The 26,779-nt window shown below is 37.8% G+C and overlaps 2 protein-coding genes across 2 annotated transcripts; one reads left to right on the top strand and one right to left on the bottom strand.

Annotated features, from left to right (window-relative positions):
* The first annotated feature begins 237 nt into the window (after positions 1-237).
* tmem263 (transmembrane protein 263) lies at positions 238-17,020 on the top strand. The gene is made up of 3 exons (XM_066705408.1): positions 238-494; positions 5,235-5,305; positions 14,254-17,020. Exons 2-3 carry the CDS (start codon positions 5,242-5,244, stop codon positions 14,547-14,549), a joined length of 360 nt encoding a protein of 119 aa, XP_066561505.1. The 5' UTR covers positions 238-494; positions 5,235-5,241; the 3' UTR covers positions 14,550-17,020.
* A 6,900-nt stretch (positions 17,021-23,920) lies between these two features.
* On the bottom strand, positions 23,921-25,674 carry tnnt2c (troponin T2c, cardiac). Its single transcript, XM_066705407.1, has one exon. The coding sequence runs from the start codon at positions 25,473-25,475 to the stop codon at positions 24,579-24,581; it is 897 nt and encodes a 298-aa protein (XP_066561504.1). The 5' UTR covers positions 25,476-25,674; the 3' UTR covers positions 23,921-24,578.
* Between the last annotated feature and the right edge of the window lie 1,105 nt (positions 25,675-26,779).

The following is a 26,779-nucleotide window of genomic DNA, read 5'->3' as shown; positions in this document are numbered from 1 at the left end:
GATATGCAGTGTACTTAACTGTACTTCTTCTTAATTAAAAGGGATGTTTTCGTCCACACAAAAAACAATATAACGACAGCTAAGCACAATCCAGGATTATTTTGTGATCAAAATGGTAAATAATAAAAATAAACATGATTGATATTAATTTAAATTCTGCAGCAATAAATAAACAAAGCTACACACAGTTCTGTTTATAACACATGGGTGAAGAGACATACCTGACGTCACTTCCCTTGTATGCGTTGACACCGCCGTGAAAGAAGGCGCTGTGTGGGGCGCCACGTATGCAGCAGAGCAAAGTAAAGCAAGAAAAAGCGGAAAAAAGCCCGGTTCTCAGGCGTAATTTGGAGAACACAGATTATGAGGCATCTGTTATTTCATTTTGATGTGTTTTCCAGGTGGTTTTGACTTAAAAAGCATATCGGGGTTGTGGAAACAGCTGCAAGTTTGTTGCACGTAACAATTACATCACAGTTCGTTTTGCAAACCTGGTAAGTATGTGTTTTTAAGTCAACGTGTTTGATCTCTTTTTTTGTGAGAAAACAATTTTCAATTTGTTTTCTTCCAAAAAAATAAGTTGACAGAGATTGGTAAGAAATTGGTCACCTCTGTTTGAGAATTCGTTATATCGCGATGACCATTTTCACTTCTCAATCTAGATGGCACTTGGTTATTTATTAATGTATGAAAACGGTATGTTTACAAGACGTTCAATCCGTAAACCTTGATAACCTATCGTGACATAGTCTGTTTGTTTATCGAAAAATAATTAGTCTCCCCAGTTTGAACTAACTTTGCTCCGGCAGTGACAATCATCCAGGCGGAACTCTGCAGGACCTCTTTGTTCGCGTTCAAGTTGTTTGATCTTTTTTGAGTTTCATCGAGATCCTTTTATTTGATGATTGCTTTTGATTAATTGATCTGGTTTAGCTGCTCAACCTCTTTATGCATGGGTTGAAAACCGTTTTAAACTATTAAAAGTTGCGGGAGAGTGAAAAACCTACATTTAGGCCAACACTTGAACATGCTGTAACTTGTTTAGTAGCATATCTATTGTGTGTGGAGACCGTTTTAGCAGAAGACCTGAACTGAGTTATGAAGTACAGTACTGGTTAAACTAAATCCTGCCACGTCAATGCACCTACCATCAGTGTCATTTATTTTACTTAAGTCAATTCACTTGCAATGTCATGTTCACGAGGTTTTTGATTCTATAATCTTGATGCTGCTTTTTTATGCGTCAGTCAAACTTGTTTTCCCAACTTATGTCTCCATCTTTTTCTCTCACTATTGAACATTAACCAGTCACTATATCTTAGCCAGTTCCCTGTCTGCAATCAGAGGTGTGGAGCACAAACACATTTAAAGCCTGTTTGCTCGAGTCTGGTGCACCAGCTTGTTTATCAAAGGCTCCAGCCTGTAAAACCTGAAATGGCTCAAACTGCTAAGCAATGTTTCTTTTATTTCCATCCCTTGGAGATTAGTGTTCAGGCAAGCCTTAAAAACAAGCAACATGTTTGCCTCCCTTGTGAAAATCATGTACCCCCCTCTTTTGTTTTACACAATGATCACTTTATAGTTATGGCATCATACATGCTATAATAAGAGGGACTGAATGGCCTCCTTTGGGTCATGTGCTGTTTTGATCTGTTGGTTTTTGCGTCACTGCCTATGTTCAATATTTTATGTGTAAAATAAGAGGGGTTTAGAAATCCTAATTTTAAATTGACAAACGTCTGTAGTATATAATTACTAATTAATTATAGCTCAGCATATTATTTAAATGTCTTGTATAATTGAGGTGATCCCTTTTTTTTAAACTTAGGTTTGTAAAATATTGTTTGCAAAATTAATCTGGACATTAATCAAGTCTTAAGAATTGAAGGATGCAAGAAAGGAAAATGTAAAAATAAATCCACTTCACTGTTTTGCACAATTAATATGGAATAACATTAATAACAAACTATTGCAGAAGTGCTGTAATTGTTTAGGTTTGGGATGTGACAAGGCCCTAAAAAGTGAGGCCTAGTTCTTTAGGGTGTGTATGTATATTGAGGTTTATTAAAAACATCTTTGGCAAAACCAAAAATGCAGCAGCACTGGTTTTTGGAGGGAGAGCTGTTCATTTCACAGTGGATTGAGGGCAGCATATAATTAGAAACTGATGAAGGATGACTGGCTACAAGGATTCACATTATGGATTGTTGTTATACTGAGGTCTGTATTAAAACTACAAAAAATTCTTCCCTGTGCTTTGTAATTGAAACACTGGCAGGTTTGTTTTTATCTGTTTATTTATGTATAGCTTACAACATGAATACATTTGATGGAAGTCTTTGAAATATTTACTAATTGTGTTTTGTAGTTTTCAGAACAGTGATTGTCTGAGGAAAGTTTTTTTGGGCCTTGTTTTCTTATTGTTGTGGGCAACCTTTGGGCACACGGCCCATTTAAGTAAGTTAATACAGAGTGGGCAATTTGCCTAGAGGGAAAACAAGGACCATAAGGTATTTTTATGATGTTGTTGGAGCAATTTCTGCTGTTAGCTGCTTGGTTTGCATTCCTGGTGCATTACATCTAGATCTGAACCACAAAATAAAGGGTTGCAAATTTGTGCTGGTTTGGTGCATCCTCAGCTTCTGCAAGAGTAATGCATGTTTTGATTTTAATACAATGGTTTTCAAGTTCTAATTAAAAATAGCCTAGTAATATGCTTTTTTATTTGTCAATTTTATTCCCCTCATTTAAGTGTCATGTTATTTTAGTTTGCATTATTTTTTTTGTTTAATGTTAGGGATGACGTGCTCTGACTTGAGAGAAAATAGCATTCACCCCATCACAAGCTTGTTATCAACACCTTGTGAGACGAAAACATAAATTGATCTTTGTGCTGCTCCCAGTCTTTAACTCTGCAGTAAATTCAATTATCTTTTTTTTTTTTTTTTTTAAGCTCTCGTATATTTCACACTGCCTGCTGTGAAAAGAGACAGCAGGCATGTAGTCGCTACCCATGTAGTTTAAAAGCTAGGCAAATGGGCACGTTACATGACTTGTCTGTTACAAATTACTGTGACACATTGGTTTCCCTCATGTGAATAGTTAATTTAAAAACACTGGGGACTGGACCAGTGATTAGATTCCCTACTGAAGTGGGAATTCACCTGTTGCTGGGACGAGAGACTGCTGGCGGGTTGATGGAGATCATTCCCTTTTAAAATCCACTCTATTATCTGCAATTTGCTGCTTTTAGATACTAGTAGATTTACATTTAGAAACTATACTGAAAAAATATCAGCACCTTGTGCTACCAAGGTATCAGAGGACCAGTGATTCGGAAGATGCAGAGAGTCCAGGGAACTCTTTGTCTCCCAGCAGAATCAGTTAAATACCTGAGGGGAAATTATTTTAAAGCCAAAACAACTGGCAAAAGGACCACATGCTCAAGGAGTGATGGATTAGTTGTGTACTCACCAAAGAAATAGGCTAGTCTCCTGTGGAATAGGCATACTTTGTAGAAATTGGATTTTTTTTGCAGTGTTCCTCATGGATTTTTAGGCCTGGATCTTTATTTTATTACATGTTGCAGATTGATACAACTGTTTTTTACTTTCTTCGGCAGATGATTATTAATGAATAATTAACAGTAGTTATTTTAACTGAATGTAGAAATCATATTTTCACTCACCTTAGCAAAGGCAATTTTATTATTTATTGATTTCTTGGCAGATGCCCTTATCCAGGGCGACTTACAAAACATAAGAGCAATACAAAGTGCAAAAATACTATTATTGAAAGGTTTATTCTATATGATAAAAATGCATACAAGGCTAAATTGTGTATTTTGAGTCATGGACTTTCACAGATTATTTTGTGAAGCTTTTAAGAATGTCAGTATTACAATTAAAGGAGTACAATCTGTTTACCATCTGTGTAAGAGAGCATATTGAGTTCTTTCAGAGTGTTCTGCCTCCTGGGTAACTGGAATATTGTGAACAGACCTTCAACGTAAAGTCTTTCTCTCTGTTGATCTAGCCTATATAAATATGTACAAAATAGTTTAAATGGGATTAAGACTGATTTAAATAAGCATGCTTCCACCCTCTTTCCATATTTTTTCAGGTTTAAATAAACAAGTCCATAAATGCATTAATACATAACAAAGTACTGCATCTATGATTACTAAGTGCACTGGAAGCTTCACTTTTTGGGGTAATCTTTTTTTTCCAATCCACTTAATTCTGTCAAGCTGTTCATGCATTGCTGTGGCTGTTTTTGGCAACTACATAATATACATTGTATATAGCACAGTATAACTTTGAGTGTTTTTTTTTTAGTTGTGGATGAAGGATATGTCATGAACCAAATTCCTTTACCATCAATAGTAGTAATAAAGTAGACTTTTTTTTTTTTTAATATATATACCATAATTCTGTTCAACTATAGAATAAAATGTGAAAAGAGATGTTTATCACTGTTTGTCGAGTAATGCTAGGGCCACACTATCCAATTTTGAGAACGGTGGGTAGTTCACACTTGACAACTGTTTTTCACCAAATTTGTCTTGCGCCATGAAGGATTGCACACTACACGATCGCTTAAGTACAGGGGGTCACACACTTAACGACTGATCTGAGGCGATCTCCAACACAGCCTCAGAACATAATAGCATGGGATAATAGCCTGTATACTCTGCTGTGAGAGCTGGAGGTGAGCAAGAGTCAGAGGCTATATCCATCCCACAGTATGATTGTCTATAGAAGGTCTGCACCCTAGCTGATCAATTCCAGGTTATAAGGCAGCAAACAGTGAACATTTTGAAAGGTGGTGTAGATTTTCTATAGGCCCTGTACACTTCTGCCTTCACTTTTATCTTTGTTGTATTGGAGTCCTTTGCCCCTGATTATCCTTATGACATCCAGCAATTGTGACTTGTATTACTGTAGGACCAGGAAGAGGAAGTTTAGTTTAAGAAAGTGTTATGTTTCAGAGACTTGCGTTAACATAATTATAAATCATCCGAAACTGGGCTTCAGAATGATAGAAAGTGCACAAGGTTAGAAACTTAATTCTTCAAACATCAATATACAGGCGAAGTAAAAGTGTTTGACCTTGAAGATCTAAGCGATATGAAAATGACTTGTTCATCAAAGATGTATTCCACATGGCAGCATGTCTTTCGAAAGTATTTTTAATTACTATTCCTACAACTTGGTAATACTTCTCTATTTCAGAAACAAAATGAGTCAAAAGGACAAGGACCAAGATGAAGTCCCCCCATATCTCAGAGATGAACCAACAGAAGGTAATGTGCTTTAGTCAGGTTTGTTCTTACTAGTTACCATTTTCACTAATCACATAGGTTTATAGAAATACAAAGTCACAACTATGCATACTTCACTTGAGTGACCATTACAATCTAGAAAATGTATATTTTAGAATTTTGACAGGATTTCACTTAATCTTAATTTGGTTGAATCTCTCATTAGGTGCTTGTTGCAACTAATATACTTTTTCTTCAAATTTTTAATTGCATTTATGCAGTAGGATTTCCCTAAACAAAGCGTTTGCTAACAAACGGTGTTGAATTCATAGTTTCAGCTGACTCTTTAGCGTATCACTGAGATTTAAAATACAATTAAAACAAATGCCAAGCTAAACAAGTCGCAAGCATGTGATATTGCTTACGTTTTATTGCAATATACAGTATATTATTGAAAATGTATTTAACGCAAATTGAAACCTAACCATTTTAAACATGTTTTACAATACAGATGTAAAAGCAGATTTTTATAAATGAAAAATGTATGTCTGTAAATTTTAAATATCAAACAGTACAATTGTAAAACTCAACGCCTGATGTGCTTTGTTCAGCTGCAGCTGCTGTTTTCTGCCTACATGTTTCTGTAATGTCACTCTTCCTCACTATTTTTCTTTGGGGTGATTCCACACTTCTTCGCAGCGGGCATCCATCACTTGGGTTTCATCTCCAAATACCTTTTCGTACGTGTTGTACAGCAATTTTAGACGCTTCTCTCTTCTAAAATGTTTTCAGTGACAGATTACGTTGTTTACAGTAGTCAATTTTCGGGAATTGCATTTATAGTGACCCGAGAGAATGGAATAAGGATCAAGTGATTGCACTTGTGTTCAGTATCAAGGTTGGAGATGCAAACTTAAGAGACTCTCTTGCAGTAGGCTGATCTTCTTAGAATATACAGCTCTGATTAACGCTCTTGAGTGCTGCCGAGTGAATAACCACAGATCAAAACACGGAAACACACTTCTTTGGGAGATGTCTGATCTCATACAGGCACAAGATGTAAACACAAATGCAGGCTAAATAGTTACAACAGGCTGAGCAAATCATAGTGTAGTCATTCTAATCACATTTACTACAGTAAAAAACATGCATATGTATAATACGTGTATATGGATTATTATAAATGTCGTAACAGAAAAACCTCAAAATGCATTTTACAAGGAAAAGTCCCGAACGTACATTCCTGGAACTATGTAATCTGGAGAAAACAAATTGTGCCAAGCTGGTCAATTCTGATCTCTACATCTAGTGATTAAAGGGTTCTAGGTTAACTAATTGTGTAGATATTGGATTGAGTGGCCAGGAAATGATTCACAAGGTTGTGTTTCTAACTTTATTGAGATGCTTGCTTAAATATGCCAACTGAAATCAATACAAACTTGTTTTTATGCTCTCTGCACCATTTAAATCAGATCTCTACAAGATTCATTTCGGGGGAGAATGCGGGGGCTGACCTGGGATAAATGTTTGTAGTTTTTTTTTTTAATTATTATTTTATACCTCAGTGTAAATGATGAGGAAGCAGAGACCATCAATGTAAAAGTGTCTCACTTGCTGTTGATTGCTATACAACTACTACGTTAAATTTATAAGGCACAGAAAAAGGTATGCGAGGTGATGAGTTTGCTTCACAACAAGACAACACCGCAAGTGATAAATATCTAGCAGTTGTGGCCCATATCCTGTATATATATTTTTTTGTTTAATGTGTGCTGATGGAGTTCAAAAGAGAACCAAATGATACATGACTGGCATTCCCTAATACCAGAACTTGAAAGCAAGTGGTCTCTATTGCAGCCACACCAAAATCCACTGGCTACAGACAACATTGGTGCCATTTCAGTTTGGCTTGTGATAACATTAACATTTTCTTCTATGCTTTTATTTTTATTTTTATGTGGAACCCCCAACATGATGTTGTTCAAGCAGAGATGCTTGCTTTATGTATCTGTTCTCGGGACGGGTTTAAATGCAACTAGGAGTATTTTTCCATTTGTTTTCAGACTTGCTGACGGTAGTGTTATTTTCAAATGGAATGTCTGCTTTCACCAGTAGATTCCAGCTTCTGTACATCTGGGAACACCTTTTAGTCATCTTTAGTAGCACATCTGTTTACATTTACATATGTTGTGTAATGCTTTTGCAATTTAAAAAGTGTTGCCACAAGAGGGCACTGTTAAATAACTCTTACAGTCTCGTCTTCCACAATGGCAAAGTGCCCATCTAATTCCTTTAGGATGGAGTGGGTTATTTGCCCTCTGGAAAATAAGAAACTCAGTGTTTAGGTTCTTCTGCCTTTGTGGGTCTAAAGCCCTGCAATATGCCCCAGGGGACAGTGTAAGATTGTTTGAGATGTTTTTGTTCCTGTTTTTGATGATTCTATTTTGATTGTTTTGTCTAGTTTTGTTTAACTCCCGACTTGCTGAGTTTATTGAAGAATAGGGTTAAATACAATTCATAGTGAAGTCAAATCTAGTCGTTGAAACTGAGGTTTAGTGCAAGTATGGTCTTTATTAATTTTTGTATCAAGGGCATGAATGATAGTGGTACTAAACGGCAATGGGCATTTCTCTCTCATTAATAAGATTAGGATTTATTGGATTAAATGGATTATTTATTTCTCCAGCCTGTCGGTTAAGTGTACAGGATAACTGCGTGACTGGTTTTTGAGACCTAGCTTTCCACTTTTGTTACAAGTTCCAATGAAAGGCCTGGTCAATCCATGTGTCTCGTGTTTTGCGCCATATTATTTTCCCCTTTATAATATATGCTACCTGGTAGGGCTGTACGATATGACTTAAAAATAATATCTCTATTTTTAGAAGTTTGGGCGATACACGATGTATATCTCTATTTCTTGTTTTTATCCAATCAAGCCACAAAATAAGACCAAAGACATTCAAACTACAAGTATTTCGTTAATCCTTCAATAAGCAAAACTAACAAATACTACATGCAGGCTGTCATGGTAAATATAATCAGAATGCAACACATTACAGGGCAAGTGTTGTGTGATTACTATTACGTGTGTTATGTTGTTATGGGATATAGATATATATATACACATACACACATGTATATGTATATATACACACATATATAATAGTTTTAATAAATCTTAAATGCGAGGTGCCTTATCCCAGGGATTTTATATAGAACAATTATTTGTATTGCTTTCCAGTGTATTAAAATGCAAACAAACGATATATATAGTCATATCGCACAGCCTGGTTTTGTTATGTAGGTTATTGTACATATGTGTTGAAAGGCTAACTTGGAATATATATGTAGGTTTGTGTCCATTTGGCTTAGAATTAACAACATCCTGGCCCTTGCTTGTAGGTACTAAAGCATAATAAAATGTGTATCTTGCTTAAACTAGAATAGATTTAATTATTTAGACTTTTCCTTTCTCACGTCCTTTGGGAAGGGAGCATCTCTCCTATACTCTTGGCTGTTACATTTGATGTATGGAAAATAACTGCTTTACCCTCAACCAGGGAGAGCAGAATAGACAACGGAGAGAGGGAATGTGTGTGTGTGTGTGTGTGTGTGTGTGTGTGTGTGTGTGTGTGTGTGTGTGTGTGTGTGTGTGTGTGTGTGTGTGTGTGTGTGTGTGTGTGTGTGTGTGTGTGTGTGTGTGTGTGTGTGTGTGTGTGTGTGTGTGTGTGTGTGTAAAATGGCAGCTGTATAATGGTTTCTAGATGGATTCAGAAATCCATGTGTAAAGGCCTTCAGTGATACCTCTGGAGAGTCCTAAGCAACTTAGGACCTGTATTGATGTGGTGGCCTACAAGAGCTCAGTATAAATTACACCAGGCTTGATGCTGGTTTTGTTCTAATCTGTTGTGTCAATATGGCATGGGCTTTTCTTCAAAGAGTTGCTTCTCACAACTTCTGAGTTAATATTGCACTGTATGCTAAGGATATCTAATAAATTAGTCTTCCCAAAGCAGAGTCTTAATGAGACATTAAAGCTGCTCGAAATCCCAAATACACACGTGCTAAATCGAATCAATCTAATTTAATCAGACAGGGCATAGGATTTTTGTGAGGTTCTCTGCAAACTTTTCCTTATTTATTTTTTATAGAAAAACAAAACCCTGTTAAGGCCAGAGGGTAGAACTTTCTATTGATTGCTATATTTTTCTCAGGGGAAAAAAATATAACGCCAACCGAATGGTGCCTTCACTTGTGCTTACACTGGTGGTGTTAAATCTCCAACCAGACCTTGAAGAATACAAGGTTTTCTACATTATTTTCCCAATTACTTCTTTCTCTGTTCATTTACTACACACTGGGTTACAATTAAAATGTGGGATATTCTCACCCTCACCTCAATCTAGACCCTAACCAGGTCTTGGAGAAAGTAGTTGTTGTTATTGATGTATTCTAAAATTAAGTTGGCAAAAAAAAAAAAAAAAAAAAAATGCAGTTGCAGGTTGAATCACCAGAAAATTGCTTTCAATATCAGGGGCTTTTAATTAAATACTTCCATATAGTTCCTATAAAAGTTTTAAGTAGTTTCACCCGATCCTCGAGATTCTACATGCATCGAAGCACCTAATAGAAGAAAATGTTATGCAATCGAGGCGAGTGGGGGCCGCCCCTGTAGCTCCTGGAGACAAAGGCATATGCATTGAGTTTTCACGATATAGCCCCCATTGTAGTCTATTGAAAAACTACCGCAGGTCGTAGGATTAAACAAGGGCATATCGACATGCTTTAGGCTATTCACTGGCTTTAGCCTTATTCTCTCAGTTCCGTATACAGCGCTGCATTTGTCGCCTTACATTTGATCCCATGGAGACGCAAATGGATAAGCTACATTTTAAATGTGTTGCCTTGAAGGAGCCTTTATTTATACACTTGTGGCTAGTAATGGCCCCTGCCCTCCCCCCCCTCTTCCCTGCAAGTTCCTGTTTTCCATCCAGATTCTACCATTGATGGCCTTTATCAATAACATTAATACATACATAATAAAATTGGGTAAGGTGAAATAGATTCACATATAGATATATAGACATGTTTTGTTACATCGAGACATAGAGAGAGAGAGAGAGAACCTCTACTACTGTGTAAAGGGTTAAATAGTGGGGGAGCACTACTTAAAGTTATTGACGAATGTAATTATTGCCTGATTTTAATGTTTTAATTATGCATTTGTGTAATTATTGGTATTTTAAAAATAACTTTTGAGGTGTTCTATCTTTGTGAAACGGTCCAAAATATGGGCTACCGTTTAAATTACTACATAGCCTATATATAATATATACACTCACCTAAAGGATTATTAGGAACACCATACTAATACGGTGTTTGACCCCCTTTCGCCTTCAGAACTGCCTTAATTCTACGTGGCATTGATTCAACAAGGTGCTGAAAGCATTCTTTAGAAATGTTGGCACATATTGATAGGATAGCATCTTGCAGTTGATGGAGATTTGTGGGATGCACATCCAGGGCACGAAGCTCCCGTTCCACCACATCCCAAAGATGCTCTATTGGGTTGAGATCTGGTGACTGTGGGGGCCAGTTTAGTACAGTGAACTCATTGTCATGTTCAAGAAACCAATTTGAAATGATTCGACCTTTGTGACATGGTGCATTATCCTGCTGGAAGTAGCCATCAGAGGATGGGTACATGGTGGTCATAAAGGGATGCACATGGTCAGAAACAATGCTCAGGTAGGCCGTGGCATTTAAACGATGCCCAATTGGCACTGAGGGGCCTAAAGTGTGCCAAGAAAACATCCCCCACACCATTACACCACCACCACCAGCCTGCACAGTGGTAACAAGGCATGATGGATCCATGTTCTCATTCTGTTCACGCCAAATTCTGACTCTACCATCTGAATGTCTCAACAGAAATCGAGACTCATCAGACCAGGCAACATTTTTCCAGTCTTCAACTGTCCAATTTTGGTGAGCTTGTGCAAATTGTAGCCTCTTTTTCCTATTTGTAGTGGAGATGAGTGGTACCCGGTGGGGTCTTCTGCTGTTGTAGCCCATCCGCCTCAAGGTTGTACGTGTTGTGGCTTCACAAATGCTTTGCTGCATACCTCGGTTGTAACGAGTGGTTATTTTAGTCAAAGTTGCTCTTCTATCAGCTTGAATCAGTCGGCCCATTCTCCTCTGACCTCTAGCATCAACAAGGCATTTTCGCCCACAGGACTGCCGCATACTGGATGTTTTTCCCTTTTCACACCATTCTTTGTAAACCCTAGAAATGGTTGTGCGTGAAAATCCCAGTAACTGAGCAGATTGTGAAATACTCAGACCGGCCCGTCTGGCACCAACAACCATGCCACACTCAAAATTGCTTAAATCACCTTTCTTTCCCATTCAGACATTCAGTTTGGAGTTCAGGAGATTGTCTTGACCAGGACCACACCCCTAAATGCATTGAAGCAACTGCCATGTGATTGGTTGGTTAGATAATTGCATTAATGAGAAATTGAACAGGTGTTCCTAATAATCCTTTAGGTGAGTGTATATGCCCTCTTTGCGATTTGTGCCCCTTCCAGGGTCCGTTGTAAAGCTGCTGCTGCTTCATCCACACATTGACCCTGTCTGTATGACTGAATGTATGTTGTTGCACCACTCTATTAGTGAGTTTATTTTATAGGCAAATCCAATTGCAGGTAATATTGTATGATTTTAGTATTTCAATGGCTGTCTTGGTTTTTGCAGAACATTCACAATAATGTTGGTTTTATACACGCACACACTTTACTAGTCACTGCTGATTCGCCCGACAATTAATCCACAGCCCCGCACTGTTGTCTAAACCCCAAGCAGCTTGGTGAGAAGGTGACAACAGTTGGTGCGATTATTCGCAAATGGAAGAAACGCAAAATAACTGTCAGTCTCCCTCGGTCTGGGGCTCCATGCAAGATCTCACCTCGTGGAGTTTCAATGATCATGAGAACAGTGAGGAATCAGCCCAGAACTACACGGGAGGATCTTGTTAATTATCTCAAGGCAGCTGGGACCATAGTCACCAAGAAAACAATTGGTAACACAATACACCGTGAAGGACTGAAATCCTGCAGCGCCCGCAAGGTCCCCCTGCTCAAGAAAGCACATGTACAGGCCCGTCTGAAGTTTGCCAATGAACATCTGAATGATTCAGAGGAGAACTGGGTGAAAGTGTTGTGGTCAGATGAGACCAAAATCGAGCTCTTTGGCATCAACTCAACTCGCTGTGTTTGGAGGAGGAGGAATGCTGTCTATGACCCCAAGAACACCATCCCCACTGTAAAACATGGAGGTGGAAACATTATGCTTTGGGGGTGTTTTTCTGCTAAGGGGACAGGACAACTGCACTGCATCAAGGGACGATGGACGGGGCCATGTACCGTCAAATCTTGGGTGAGAACCTCCTTCCCTCAGCCAGGGCATTGAAAATGGGTTGTGGATAGGTATTCCAGCATGACAATGACCCAAAACACACAGCCAAGGCAACAAAGGAGTGGCTCAAGAAGAAGCATGTTAAGGTCTTGGAGTGTCCTAGCCAGTCTCCAGACCTTAATCTCATAGAAAATCTGTGGAGGGAGCTGAAGGTTCCAGTTGTCAAATGTCAACCTCGAAACCTTAATGACTTGGAGAGGATCTGCAAAGAGGAGTGGGACAAAATCCCTCCTGAGATGTGTGCAAACCTGGTGGCCAACTACAAGAAACGTCTGACCTCTGTGATTGCCAGCAAGGGTTTTGCCACCAAGTACTAAGTAGAAGGGGTCAAATACTTATTTCCCTCATTAACATGCAAATCGATTTATAACTTTTTTTGAAATGCGTTTTTCTGGATTTTTTTGTTGTTATTCTGTCTCTCACTGTTAAAATACACCTACCATTAAAATTATAGACTGATCATTTCTTTGTCAGTGGGCAAACGTACAAAATTAGCAGGGGATCAAATACTTTTTTCCCTCATTGTAAATAAAGGCTCCTTCAAGACATCACATGTTAAAAAGGTAGCCTATCCATTTGCCTCTCCATGGGATCAAATGAAAGGCAACAAATGCTGCGCTGTATACGGAGCTGAGAGAATAAGCCTAAAGTAAGTGAATAGCGGCTTCTGGAAGTACGGAGCCCGTGGGCTAAAGCATGCCGTGTGCGGCACCTGGAAGCTGTAAGGCTAAAGCAAGTGAATGCCAGCCTCTGGGGGGGCCAGGAAAGCATAGGATAAAGCAGTGTTTTAACCTGTGGCATTACAATGGGGGGCTGTATCGTGAAGGCTCAATGTATATGCCTTTGTCTCCGGGAGCTACGGGGGTGCCCCCCACTCGCCTCAATTTGCAATACAATTTTATTCTACTAGGTGCTTCGATGCATGTAGAATCTCGAGGATCGGGTGGTAGTTTTCAGCCACTATGTACACTTTATAAGAGCAGAATTTTGCCCGTTTCCAATGTTCACAGCCAATATTGGTGTTGGTATTAGTGGAGAAATTCAGTGGTCACTTTGTGTGTGTGTGTGGTATTCAATGGCTCTGTTGTCTGATTGCTGAAGTTAATAGACTGTTGCTTAGATTGCTTCATTTATTCTTTAGCATGGATTTTTGAATTGTGTTTTGCATTTGTGCTGATTTGAAGAAAGTTTGTAACAAAACACTCCACATTGACCGAGCCATTAGTCTAATTTAATTTGACATGGGTTTGTGGAACTGATGCTTGTCTTCCTTGAAAGATGTTTTGCATCTACATACAAAGTGAACCAAAATGTGCCTTTTAAGAGATTTATTAATGTAACTCTTGGGGATTAGGTCGGCGTTTTGTAATTTGGCTCTTCACTTAAACCCTGTTTATTTATCTCCCTGGTGATATTACTCTGTGACGGATGCTTGTCCATGCTTGAACTCTGGTACCGCTCTTTCCTGGGCTTCTGTGAAATGTTCTGGAACTGTGATTTTTGTTCTCCTGCAGATTCCAGTAAAGATCATCCTCAGCCACAGCCTGGCATGCTGTCGCGGGTCACGGGGGGGATCTTCAGTGTGACGAAGGGAGCAGTCGGTGCCACGATCGGTGGGGTGGCCTGGATTGGAGGCAAGGGCCTGGAGGTTACCAAGACTGCGGTGACCTCGGTCAGCGCGGTGCCAGCTATGGGGGTGGGCCTTGTGAAAGGAGGGGTGTCTGCGGTGGCTGGTGGAGTGTCAGCTGTGGGCTCAGCTGTTGTCAGTAAAGTACCACTCACTGGGAAGAAGAAAGACAAGTCGGATTAAAGACTGGACTGCAGTAAGAAACGTGCACATTTTCTTTTTCCTGTTGTTTCAAGCCTTTTGGGAGATGAGGCTTTATATATATATAAAGAAGACTACAGCAATGGTATTAGAATGGCAGGAGAAATGTAAGAAAATTAAGCCATATGCTCCAAGACACTTTAAACATACAGAATGGCTGTGCTCAACTAAATGAGCCATTTTGACTATTATCTCACACAGCCTATCTTGGCCTGCTTTATATGTGTTTGTGACTGAGATAATGTTATGTTTTTAAAGTGCAGAAGCTTTCTTTTATGAAGCATACAATTCTTTATTGTACAATGGAACTATCACATTTGTTGGAATATTTGTCTTAAGACTGCATCAGGCAGGGAAAAGAAAAAAAAATTGTGCCATCATCTGTAAGTGTGTGTGTAGGTGTTCATGTTTTGGGCATTCCTATGGGTTTATGCTAGCAGATGAACAAATGGCATTTCAGTGTTAGTGACTGATATATATTTATTGCCATTTTCAGTCACTGAGAATCTATGCAATGGTTGACATGTAAGTAATTTTTAATCCGATAAGTAAAATGAAGCAGTGTGCTCTGAACTAAAAGACAAGAATCTAGGACAACTTGATTTCAAAATCCAGCTGCCGTTGAATTCCTCTGTGAACCAATACGCATTTTCCTGTTAGATGATGAACTAACCTGTACCATTTAACAAGAAACCTTTCTGACAGCTTACATGAAATACCCAGGGAAAAAAAAAACGCTCCTCAAATCAGCCAATATCAGTGCACTCTTGATTTATTTTGTTCCTGGGAGTTTCAACTCAGTGGTACATTGTCTACAGCGTACAAATGTGTTTTGGTGTACCTTCTGTTTCGACAATATTACACTTCACTTCCAATCATGCAGAAGCCAAAATTTAACTCTTCAATCGCTAAGGTGTATGTGCCACAAAAAAAAAAAAAAAAATCCCAGTCATTCCTACATTATTTTCTTCATTGATGTGGAATGACTGTGCTGTAGCACAAGCATATTTTTATTTTTTTTAATGTTTTTCATTGTTGAACTTCTCTATCCATGCAAAGCTTTCGAATACAATGTGAATGCTGGACACACAATGGTTCACCAAAGTGTCTTCTGCAAAGTACCAAACAAGATAACTGTGACTGTTTAAAATAAATGAATTGATAATCCTACATCTCTTTCCAAAGCAATGAACATCAATTATCTTTTCTTTTTTTTTGTGATGTATATAAAGCTCTCAACTGCCATAAATGTGTGTTGTCTATTACTTATTGTTAGGCTTCCACTGTAAGAGTTTGCTCCATGCATAATGCTTTGGGTAAACAAGCGAAGGTTTATCTTTTAGTGATGCTTTAAAAAAGCATAATGACAGGCTTAATTGAATTGTGGTGCAAGGGTCATAAATGTTTTATTCCTTAAGTGATCATTTTCCTAAACTGCCGTAACTTTTATCAGCTCTCTCTGACCTGCAGTAGCATTTGAAATGTAGATGTATAGGGGCCCTTTTATGCTGCATTTAGAAGACCGAAAACCTTCATGAAAGCAGTATATATTTTAACTCATCTACTGTATGAGGAGACAGAAGTATGTTATTTTTCTGAGAAAAATAAACCCCTTGAAAAACATTTAAGACAATTCTATAACTGAACACTGTCATTGTTTGTTTGTATTGTGGCTCTGAGTTACTTTTGGTTAAAAAAACAATTCTTATGACCTAAAAACTTGTTACCTATTATCTCACTAGTTATGGTAAAATATATATTTTATAGGTGTGTGCTTATAGTTACAGATAAAATAATGTGCACCCTTCATTTAAAATGGTTATTTGCTCATTTAATTTGAATTGAATAAGTACTGGTTATTATCCATTATCAGTAGTATTTCCAAAGTGTATCTGACATTGATTCCAGGTAAGTGATCTGAGCTCAGTCAAAGGGTGTGACGAGCATCACTCTTAACTGATTTTATAGGTATAGCTCAAACCATTTAACTAAATCAAATGTGGGATACAATTGTTTCAAATGAAGGGTGCCAATACTTTTGCCTCTGGCTCATTGTTTATTCTCTCACACACTCAATGTGGTTAATATAATATTAGAAGTTACATAAGATGGGGCTTCTGCAATCTTGGTGTCAATGAGTTTTTTGTTTTCTTTTATGTTCAAGGCAATGTTTCATGGTGTGTAATTTTGTAAATGTTGCATTCTTGTAAATTCATCCCCTTCCTTTTCACATTGAAATATGTAGGCTATATTTTCATAGTAATGCATAAAACCAACTTTTTTGAATATGGTGCAAACTGACTGAGAGACATACGGTGGATGAAAAAGCACCAAAGTGATTCATGCATCCCGTTTAATGTGTACTTATCAAGCGGACCGCAATGTCATACAACATTTGAATATAAACTTTTATGTATGAATTTAGTGTAATAAACTGTGAAAGCTGGAACTAACCCTATTCTATTTCATGTCTTTGCTTTGTTGTATATAGTTTTCTAATAGTATGTTATGAACGTTTGTCTGTAAATCTAAATTATTATATTTCCCCCCCCTTTCACTATACTTTTAATATACAGTTAAATGAGTAGTTCAGGTGTCCTGGACAATTTTGATTTTTATCAAGGTTTTTATGGTATGCCTGACCTAACAAACATGTTTTACTATATCTAATGTTCTTGGTGACATTCTAAAATCAAGCAAAATAATAAAGTTCAGCATTATGGGAATGAAAATGGAAGGGTGGTGTCAGATTTTAACTACTACTACAGAACAACACTGCTTCAGGTAACGGAGTTACAGACTGTGTTTCTGCATAGGAAATCCATGTAAGTAACAAAGTTTTCTTTCAAAGCTTAAGATGTGGAAAATGAGCCAATGTTGAGCTTTTCTATAATATTTTTTTGTATGCGTGTCTGAGTTTTTTTTTTTCCAAATGTATTTTCTGCTTTCTGATATAATGGAAAATAGAGCTTTAGATTTGATCAATTTATACCCCATAGGGATAAGAAGCATACCAGATTTTATTTAAGTGTTTTACTGGAAAAGTCCCTAGATTCTCTTTCACGCTATTATGATGGGTAATTGAACAATAACAGCCGATGCCCATAAGGTATATGATCAAAATCCAGATAATATTCATCCCAGTTACTTTTATTTTATTTTTATAAATTTGTGGATTTACAAACATCTCAACATGATTTTGGTTCAAGGCTACTTCTCCAAGTCTGGTGGTATGGTTATTGGGCAAGATTAAAGCATCTGTTATGTAGATTCTGTACATGTGACAATTATGTGAGATCTGTACATCTTTAAATTCACTAAAACGTCCATGTGTTGCATATTTTAAATTAGTGTGTGTGTGTGTGGGGTGGAGAGGGGTACTATTAAAAGAGCTCTTATTTGTTGGAGCAAATTAATTCTTAGGACTGTTACTAGTAGTTGGCAGACTTGGCACCATTAGTCAATTAATTCCAATTAGCTGATACCTTGGACAGAATCTAGTTGGAGACAAAATTTCTCCAAAAGAATGTGGTGTGTGTTGTATCTTAGGAGTCCAAGAAAGCATTAATGCGATTGTGCAATGGTTTAATTTGCTGTGGCACAATATCCGATGAGAGCTTCACAGTGATTCAAAATGATTATAGCTGAAAACGTTTTGTAGCCTGCTCATCATCTCTACCTGCATCCAAGGAGCACCTGTGGGATTAACTGGAACGGCTAACAAGGAAAATGCAGAGATCGACTTTTGTAGCTGCATGACAATTTGTCGGCGGTATGCTACGTTATTCCTACAGCCATCGGTCATCATTACTGTCTATATTGTTGCAGCAGCTATTAAGGCCGAGAGCGGTCCTACACTCGACTGAATATGTTACCAACAGCTGGTTTGTGGAATTTGTCAGTGATCTTTTGGTAAAACAAGGTTTATTGAATACTGCAGCATTGGTGTTATATTTACAAAATCACATTCACCTGCTGTTTAATATCTTTCATAGAAGAGTTAAATAATATTTTTAAGTGAAAGACCTACTGTGCAATTGAAAATGTGCATTTTGTAATAAAGTTCTTGACTATACTGAACTAGTGTCAATACTAGGTTTTGATTTTGTCTGTGCTCTCTAGATATTTGAATTAGATTTTTTTTTTTTATAAGGTGCTGTGATGGTTGGGTGATGGTGAAGCATGGCGATTACACCATCTAGTAGTAAATGCTTGATTTGGAGTGGAGTTTAGTTAACCTGTACATTTCATTTTTTTGAAAGGAATATTGTCTGGGATTTTTAAAGCTCTTGTATGTGCTGACCTTTCTTGATACAAATCGCAACTCTGAAAAACATTCATAGAAAAAATTATTCTTTGGAGCACATTGAACAGCTGTTTTCGAAGTACGATCTGTGTCTGTTCTTAATTGCTGTTATAACTGCCAGTGGTTGCCTAATCTGTTAGTATTTTGGGCTTGATGGTATTTTGGCCAGATGTTTGGTTTATTGGACTTGACAATATTTATTGGACCTTTTATATTACACCTTTATTTTGCCCAGAACTAATTTCAGAAATGTTATGTTCTTCTTAAAATGTGTTTAACAGGCCGCTTTATTAGGTAGCAGTTGGGGATTAAAGGCTAGGTGAGACATGACAGGTCTTTCAATTGTGTGAAACCAGCAAACTTGGTGCTTTGTGATGAGCAGAGGTTTGAAGGCTGTAGTGATTTTCTTCAGTGGGCTAATTGAGCTTGCTCACGGTAAAATATGTACAATCAATAGCTTACAGAAACATTTGCCCAAGTGAATGTGGCCTGAATTCCTATAATAGCAGCCCCTTGTTAAACTGCCTTTCTTAAAACAAAAGCTGAAACAGAACTGCTGATTGAACAGTAATAGGAGATGCTTTTACCATTTAGACAGGTATAGATTTTGCACACTGAATGCTGGGAATGTAGCCCACAATAGACATGTTTGACTTACAAAGTCACTCCTTTACTGCCTTGATGTATTTGTTTGTCCCCAGAAAAAAAAAAAAACATTTTCCCCATGGATAGGTTATTTTAGTTGGATGTGTTGTTATGTACTGATTCAATATCAGTAATACTGTAGTGTGTCACCCTGTGGAGTTCCAGGGCTCAATATATAGGCAGTGTCTACGAAGGAGCAACACACAAGCAGGCATATGTTGAAAGGATTTGGTACCCTTGTCTCCCCATACATCCCCTCCAGACCGTTGTGGTCTTCCAGGGCCAGAAGACTAACCCTGCCTCCTCTCCACTCCACTTCCTCCAGAGCCCGCTCCTTCTCATCCCTGGCCCCTATTTGGTGAAACGACCTGCCCACCGAAGTCAAAACAGTCAAGTCCCTTTATCTTCCTCTGGCGATTACTCAAGACACATCTTTTCAGACTCTATTTGTAATTTAGTCATTCATTCTCCTGTTAGATTGTACTTTATACAATGTTTTGTCATACTCTTGCCTTTGCATTACTAGCACTTGTATTGTTTATTTTGCTTTCCCCATGCTCCCTTTCCCTTAGCTCTTAAATTTAACTTAACGTCTTGTCTGCACTGTTTTTCCAATCTAGGATGTAAAACCTTATATATTTGTTTACTGTATATCTCGTATACACTTGTCTAAATTCTAAATGTGTCAGGTGTCAGAATCATTAAAAGCTGAAGTCAATATCACGTTAAGTGGTTATTAGTACAGTTCTGACATTTGCACCAACAGACTACAGGTTCAGAGCACTTACCACCTGCCTGACCCTCAGTTAGGGAGGCACGTTCTTCACATTATTGCAATTTCAAACTTTCAGGTGCATTGCTTATACACAATGATATATTCATACAATATGTTTAGCAGGAGAAATACCAATCTGGCCCTAAAGGTTTCCTGCCATGTTTAAATCACAGAAAGGGCTCCATTCACTGACTTAATTGCAAAACCAAATAAAAAATTTGACCCACCTGCGAATCATAAGTTATGAAGACGTACCACACTGTCTTGAAATTGAAATGTCTATGCTTGCATACATTTTACCTGTTTAACTGACTACGTTATGAAACCAAGAAACTATTGGATTGTTACTATTGCATAACATGTTTTATCATTAGCTTATTTACATTTTAATTGATGTATTAATTCTTGAGGTACAGGCTGTTATTTGCTGATTAGTTTTTAATTACTCAGAGTGGGTTTCATGAGAGGCTTAGTATTACTGACTGCTGTAAAAAGGGAAGAAAATGAAAAACGTGTATTGTGATTCTACCTTTTCCAAATGCCATTGTAAAATGTGTAACAAGCATTCCAAATCCTCCAGAGCAGTTATTGATTTCTGTGCCCTATTCCTTGATTGTCGGCTGTAGTCTTTGAAGCCCTTATTGTCAGGCCCGTTCCCAGTGTGTGGAGTCCTGCTTGGTGTTGTTCAAGTTAACCAGCCTCTGTTTATCAGTGCCCTGGGATGTGGTCAACAGGTTAGAGATAAAAATGTTCTTACACGCCTGGCTGTTAACCTTGAGGATGTCTGTGTCAGCTTCCTTGCTTTTCTGCTTGCTGATATCATTGGATATTTAAAGAAACATCATAAGGGAACTTACTTATTTTGCTAATATCACTGTCTTAAAAGAAATGCTACATGCCATTCAAATACACATACAAATATATGTATTAGTAAAAATCCACGGAGCAGAGAATGCAAAGTTTCTTTACCCATAACAAAAAGCTTCCTTACAACCTGTTGTATTTTTAAAAATTGTATATAAAAACAATAACTACACGGTCTTCATTCCTTCTAACTATAATTAGTCTCTTATGGCATTTATACAGTATTCCAGCCCAGACAGCAAATGGGGGATTAGAAACTAGATTACAGGAGAGTGATTTTATCTTTGCAAATGCCCGACTAAATTTCCGGGCAGATGTTTGTTGGTACATATACTGCTCCATTTAATAAATGATGATTGCATTTCCGATGCAAAAGCACTGACGATAAATTTAGCATAAAGCATTCTGGTTGACACCGATTCATCCATAACTTCTATCGCATGATCTATAGATGGCAAAACAACGTAAATGGGCCAAAATAAATAGTAACATTTCACCTTCTTTCTTTGGTAATACTATATTCAGATGAGATGTAACAATACATATGATTTCTCCAATCTGATTTTATAAGATAAACACTGTCATTATTTAAAATAGTATAGACTTATAACCTTTATTCTTCTCACGCATGTAGTCTAGTCTTACTCACTTATGCTTTTGTTGATATTTATGTCATATCTCTGGATTTAGATTATTGAACTGTGCTGAAAATGTCTGGACCCAAATTGCATTCTTGTTTTTCATGCATTTATTTGCAAAGAGGATTTAACTATCTTTTATTTACCACTTTTTTTTTTTTTTTTTTTTTTAAGATTTGACCCCTTCACTTGCAATAGTAGAATAGTTTCATTTCAAGTATGTCAGCCTTTTCTGTTTTTTCATTTCATATGTCCACGTATGCAGCAAGCACAATTGTTCAAAAGGAGGCGTTATTCTGGTGGTTCAGGTGGTTTCGCAGCATAAATGCTGCACACACTGTCCCTTTGTGGGGTATTTCATCAGTCAACTCGCAAAACTACTTGGAAAAAGAACAAATTAAGCGATAGGCATGAATACACTTTAGGTGCCTAGGAATGCGGGGTGTATACTGCCTCTTCTTTCCTGTGTCCCCAGAGATGACGTTAACTCTATCTAGCTCACCTGCCACAGAGCAGAGTTAGTATTCTCAGTGTAATGCTGTTTGGTTGATTTCTGTCATCTCACTCTCCTCTGGGTGAGATGCTGACAGTTTACTGCCACTCTGGAGTCCTATTAGCCACCTGGATCTAAAACAACGAGCACATGGCAGCTACCTTTTAGCATAATTTATTAACTATGTGTGGCTGCAGGTGTGTATATTTCTAAATTTTATGTGGCAATCTTGGGTTTTCATATAATTGAATTGTGTTAGGCACCAATAGCTATTGTAATCGGGGAAAAACAGCAACATGTGTTCATGTTAAAGTGGTGATTCAATGTACAATCATAAAGATTCATGCAACAGTACCAGTGTTGTTAATTTTAGAAAGGACATTACAGAATTTCAAATATAATAATATAATTTCCAAATTGAAAATAACACATGCACATTTATTTATTTATTGCATTGCATTTTTGTAATATTATTTTCAAAATATGTTTGTAAAGTAATTGCTTTCTTGGTGTTACTTATTTTAAAGGGTTCATATAAAATAAAATTATACATCTACATTCTGCAAGGGATTCTGTTACTAAATGAGGCTGTATTTATTGTATTTATTATTATTTCTTAGCAGACGCCCTTATCTGGCTTTAAAAGGCACTTTGTGATGAGCTTCTTATCTTGGCCCTTCTCGAAGCATTGCTGATTGCGTCTTAAACTGCGACTTCGCTTAATGATAATGGTTATTCATTCAGTAAACCCTTGCAGGTTCAATAGCCAATGCGATGTGATCAACTTTAATGATCTTAATAAACCTTATTTTGGGTATGAAAATGTTATCTGTATACTAGTGAGTCTGTTAGACTTGTTGGAATATAGAATTGAAAGGATTTAATTTTCAAAAAGGCAACAATTGGATACAGTTATCCCATTCCCCTTATATAATGATAGTCTCTTAAATGCTTGTGATAACTAGGCTAGTTTAAAAAAAATAATACGGGAGAACACTGACATTCTTTAGTGTTGTAGATTTATTAAGCTAATAAATGCTGAATGCAGACTAAATTATTTCTGCTGTAAATGTTTTTCATGTCTTTAAATTCACGCATATACTTTATCAGTCTTTGTCCTCACCTTATGCTGAAGTCTCATTCACAAATGCAAAAAAACTTGTGACTGTCACTATTTGGTCCAATTGTAACATCTCCAAAACTGAGTGAATGCGCCAGTCAGTTAATTGAACCAGCTACAAAATCAATGTTATTGTCTGTCACCATTCAAATTAGATAGTTTTTGCATTGTATTCTGTCAAATAATTTTATACCGTAGTGCTTAGAAACGCACATGCACACAAATAATAACGGAACATTAAATCACTGTGGCAGAGAGCAGAGAACTGAGCTTTTAATTAGGCTACTATTCAAGTTTGCTTAGTTTATCTTGGGTGAGACTTCAAGTACTACACTTGATTATTTCTGCAACTTTACAGAGTTTTACTTATGAACATAAAGCATTTTATTCCAAACATAACTCTTGTAAGACCCCTTGGGTAAAGGTGTCAACAATATGAATCAATAATAATAATAACAATGAAAACAAGTTGTATAAAAAATGTACACACACACAAAAAGGAAAATAAATGATTGATGTGTCAACAAGAGTGGTTCACTTTTTAATATCTATGAATGTTTCATAGATGCAGAAAATAACACAAAAATATATTGCTTGGAGAAATGAACAAACCAAAGAGGAATTGCAGCAAACACGGCAAACACTGACAGCCAAGGGGACCATTAGAAAATCTTTAAAATGTCACTGTATGTCACTTGAAGGAACTATCATTTAAGCTTTTGCTTGAATCGAGTGTAATATTTCCCATTCAGAGAAGAAAATCAAACGGCAGCAAATATATTTCTTCAGAAGTTAAAGTTTTTTCTAGGTTATAAAAGGAAAGAGATAAAAATAAAAATCAGGCACAGCACAAAAAATATTCCTAACCTTGAATATGTTTTCTACATGAAAGCCATTTTGGACTTAAGGCATGCTAATTTCAAGTTAGATCTTAATTACATTGATGTTGCATATCTTGACTAATGCTGAAAGAATTACTGACATTGCAGATGGATTATGAAATGTCCCCAGCTTTTCGGCTCATCAATCATGACTCACAGTGTGAGATCAGCCTACACCTAATCACTAATTCCTTTTCATGACATACACCTAACACTTACGTTCAGCACATTGGGGACGCAACTGGTCCATTACCCTTTGTTTCTTAGTGGCAGGGACAGATGCAGGCATTCACTTCCACTGGCCGCCTACTTTGCTTTTCCCCCCGCGGGCTCCCTTGGTTGGTTTCACTTTCTGGTGATCGCTGACCCGATTCCTCAAAAGTGAAATCTCATATTTCTGCCTCTTTAGCTTTTCCATCAGGTCAAACTTCTCCGTTTGCAGCTGGTACATCCATTGCCACAGTTCCTTTGCCTTGTCGGACAGTTTGTCCTGGTTCAGGTGGTCGATGTTTAAAGCTTTACGCCTCTCCATAAGGATTTTCATCTTCTTCTCTCTCTCTGTCAGCTTCTTTCCCGTCTTCTTATCCACCTTCTGCAAGTAGCCTCCAAAGGACATGTTAGAGAAGACTTTCTTTTTCTTTGCATCTTCTTCGGCTTTTCTCTTGGCTTCCTCCTCCTCCTTCCTCAGTCTTTCCTCAGTCACCCTGGTCTGCCGTTCCCTCTCTCTCTCAGTCCGAATGCGCAGCTGCTCGGCTCTTTCAGAGCGCCGGTTCTCAATTCTGCTCTTCAGGGCAATCAGCTCTTCCTCCTCCTTCTGCCGGCTCTCAAAGTGAACCTCTATGAGGGTCTGGAGCTCAGTGAAGTCTTTCTCCAGCCTCTTCCTGTGGAAATCATCAAAGTCCACTTTCTCGCCATCAGGGAGTTTGGGGGGCGCAATATTGGGCATGTAAGGTTTTGGCTTAGGCTTCGCTTCTTCTTCTTCATTTTGCTCCTCCACAGTCTGCGCAGTATCCTCGTCTGCTTCTTCGTCCTCTGCTTCCTCCTCAGAAATTAGTTCCTCAGGCAGCTTCTCTTCCTCCTCCTCCTCTGCCTCTGCTTCTCCCAGCAGTGTCTCCTCTTCGTCTTCTTCCTCATATCCTCCTTCCTCCTCCTCATAATCATTGACAGTGTCTTCAGTGTCAGACATGGTCAGTTGTGTACCTTGAGCAGCTACAGAGAAAGACACGGAGAGAGAGAACTGCACAGGAGGTTTCAGCTGGTGTCAGGCTGCCAGTATAGTGTGCGTGACCTTACTCTAAACTTGAGAATTTAAAGGGAGCCTACTGAACATGTGACAATTGTCTGAATCAGAAATTGGTGGGGAGCCTGAAAGACACAAGTGTTTCTATATTTTAACCAAAGCGTCTGTCTTTCCCTCTAGACCCCACCCCAGTGACTGCTTCCATGAAAAACCATTCCTTTGTAAGGCCTGACAAGGGTGGCTATTTTAGAATAGGGCTGAACAGATGCCTGAGCACTTGTGCCTTCAGTCCATGATAAAGACACAGGAATGTCAGCTTCAAGAAAGGGGGGAGGGTGGAGGGAGGCTGGGGTTGGGGGGCAACTTAAGGAGATTCAAACTTCCTTTATAAGTGTAGTTTAACAATGAAAGTATTTCTGTGGTTATGCCTGACTCTGTTCCATATATATAATCACCATCAGCCTATATCAATCCACTGCCTTCCCAAATAGTTTCCAATTTGTTTCCAAGGTGGCATTGGTTTTATGTTGGGAAATATTTGTAAGAAAAATTTAACTGAAATATGTTGCTTGCATATGAGAAAATCAATACCTTTGCATGACACTGTATATATATCGCCACACTCTTTCATACATTTAAAACTGTAACAAAGTCAGTAGAAAAGCGCAGAAAGGAATGTAATATAAAAGGAATGCAAAATGGCAGAAGGTTTAGAACTGTTAATCTATTTAGGCTGATTCTTCCATGCTGGGAGGTATTTCAGTAAGATTGTAAATGTGGCCTCCGTGTTCTCACCAAGATTTAGACCCCACGTTACATTGTTCAGTATATATATGGCAGGCCAGCTTTAATCCCAGAAAGCATAATTTCAGACAATGTTTGTGAATTAAATGTACATATAATCCATTCTTTGAAGCATACAGGATCAAAAATAGGAGTACAAAAAATATACAGTAGGTTAAACAATACAGTGGTAACTTAGTTCCCTGGACATGCCCATATATTTTGTGACCGACTTACATTAGAAGCAGGTTGGACACCACAGAATCAGGCAGAGAAGGTTAGGGCAAACTGAAGCTTTTATGTATTGTGAGGATCTTTTGACCAGGAAGGACCTGGTTTTACGTGAGGCTTTGTTCTTTTAACCAGGTTTCATATGCTAGTATGGAAGTCTGGAAGAAGTATTGAAAAATTCCCAACTGATTTCCAGGGCTTGAAAATGCTTTAAAAACCATGTCTCCATTATGAAA

This window comes from Amia ocellicauda, chromosome 5 (assembly GCF_036373705.1).
Source record: "Amia ocellicauda isolate fAmiCal2 chromosome 5, fAmiCal2.hap1, whole genome shotgun sequence".
Classification (NCBI taxonomy): Eukaryota; Metazoa; Chordata; class Actinopteri; order Amiiformes; family Amiidae; genus Amia; species Amia ocellicauda.
Note: the sequence above shows the minus strand (reverse complement) of the source record. Positions and strands in the feature narration are given on the sequence as shown.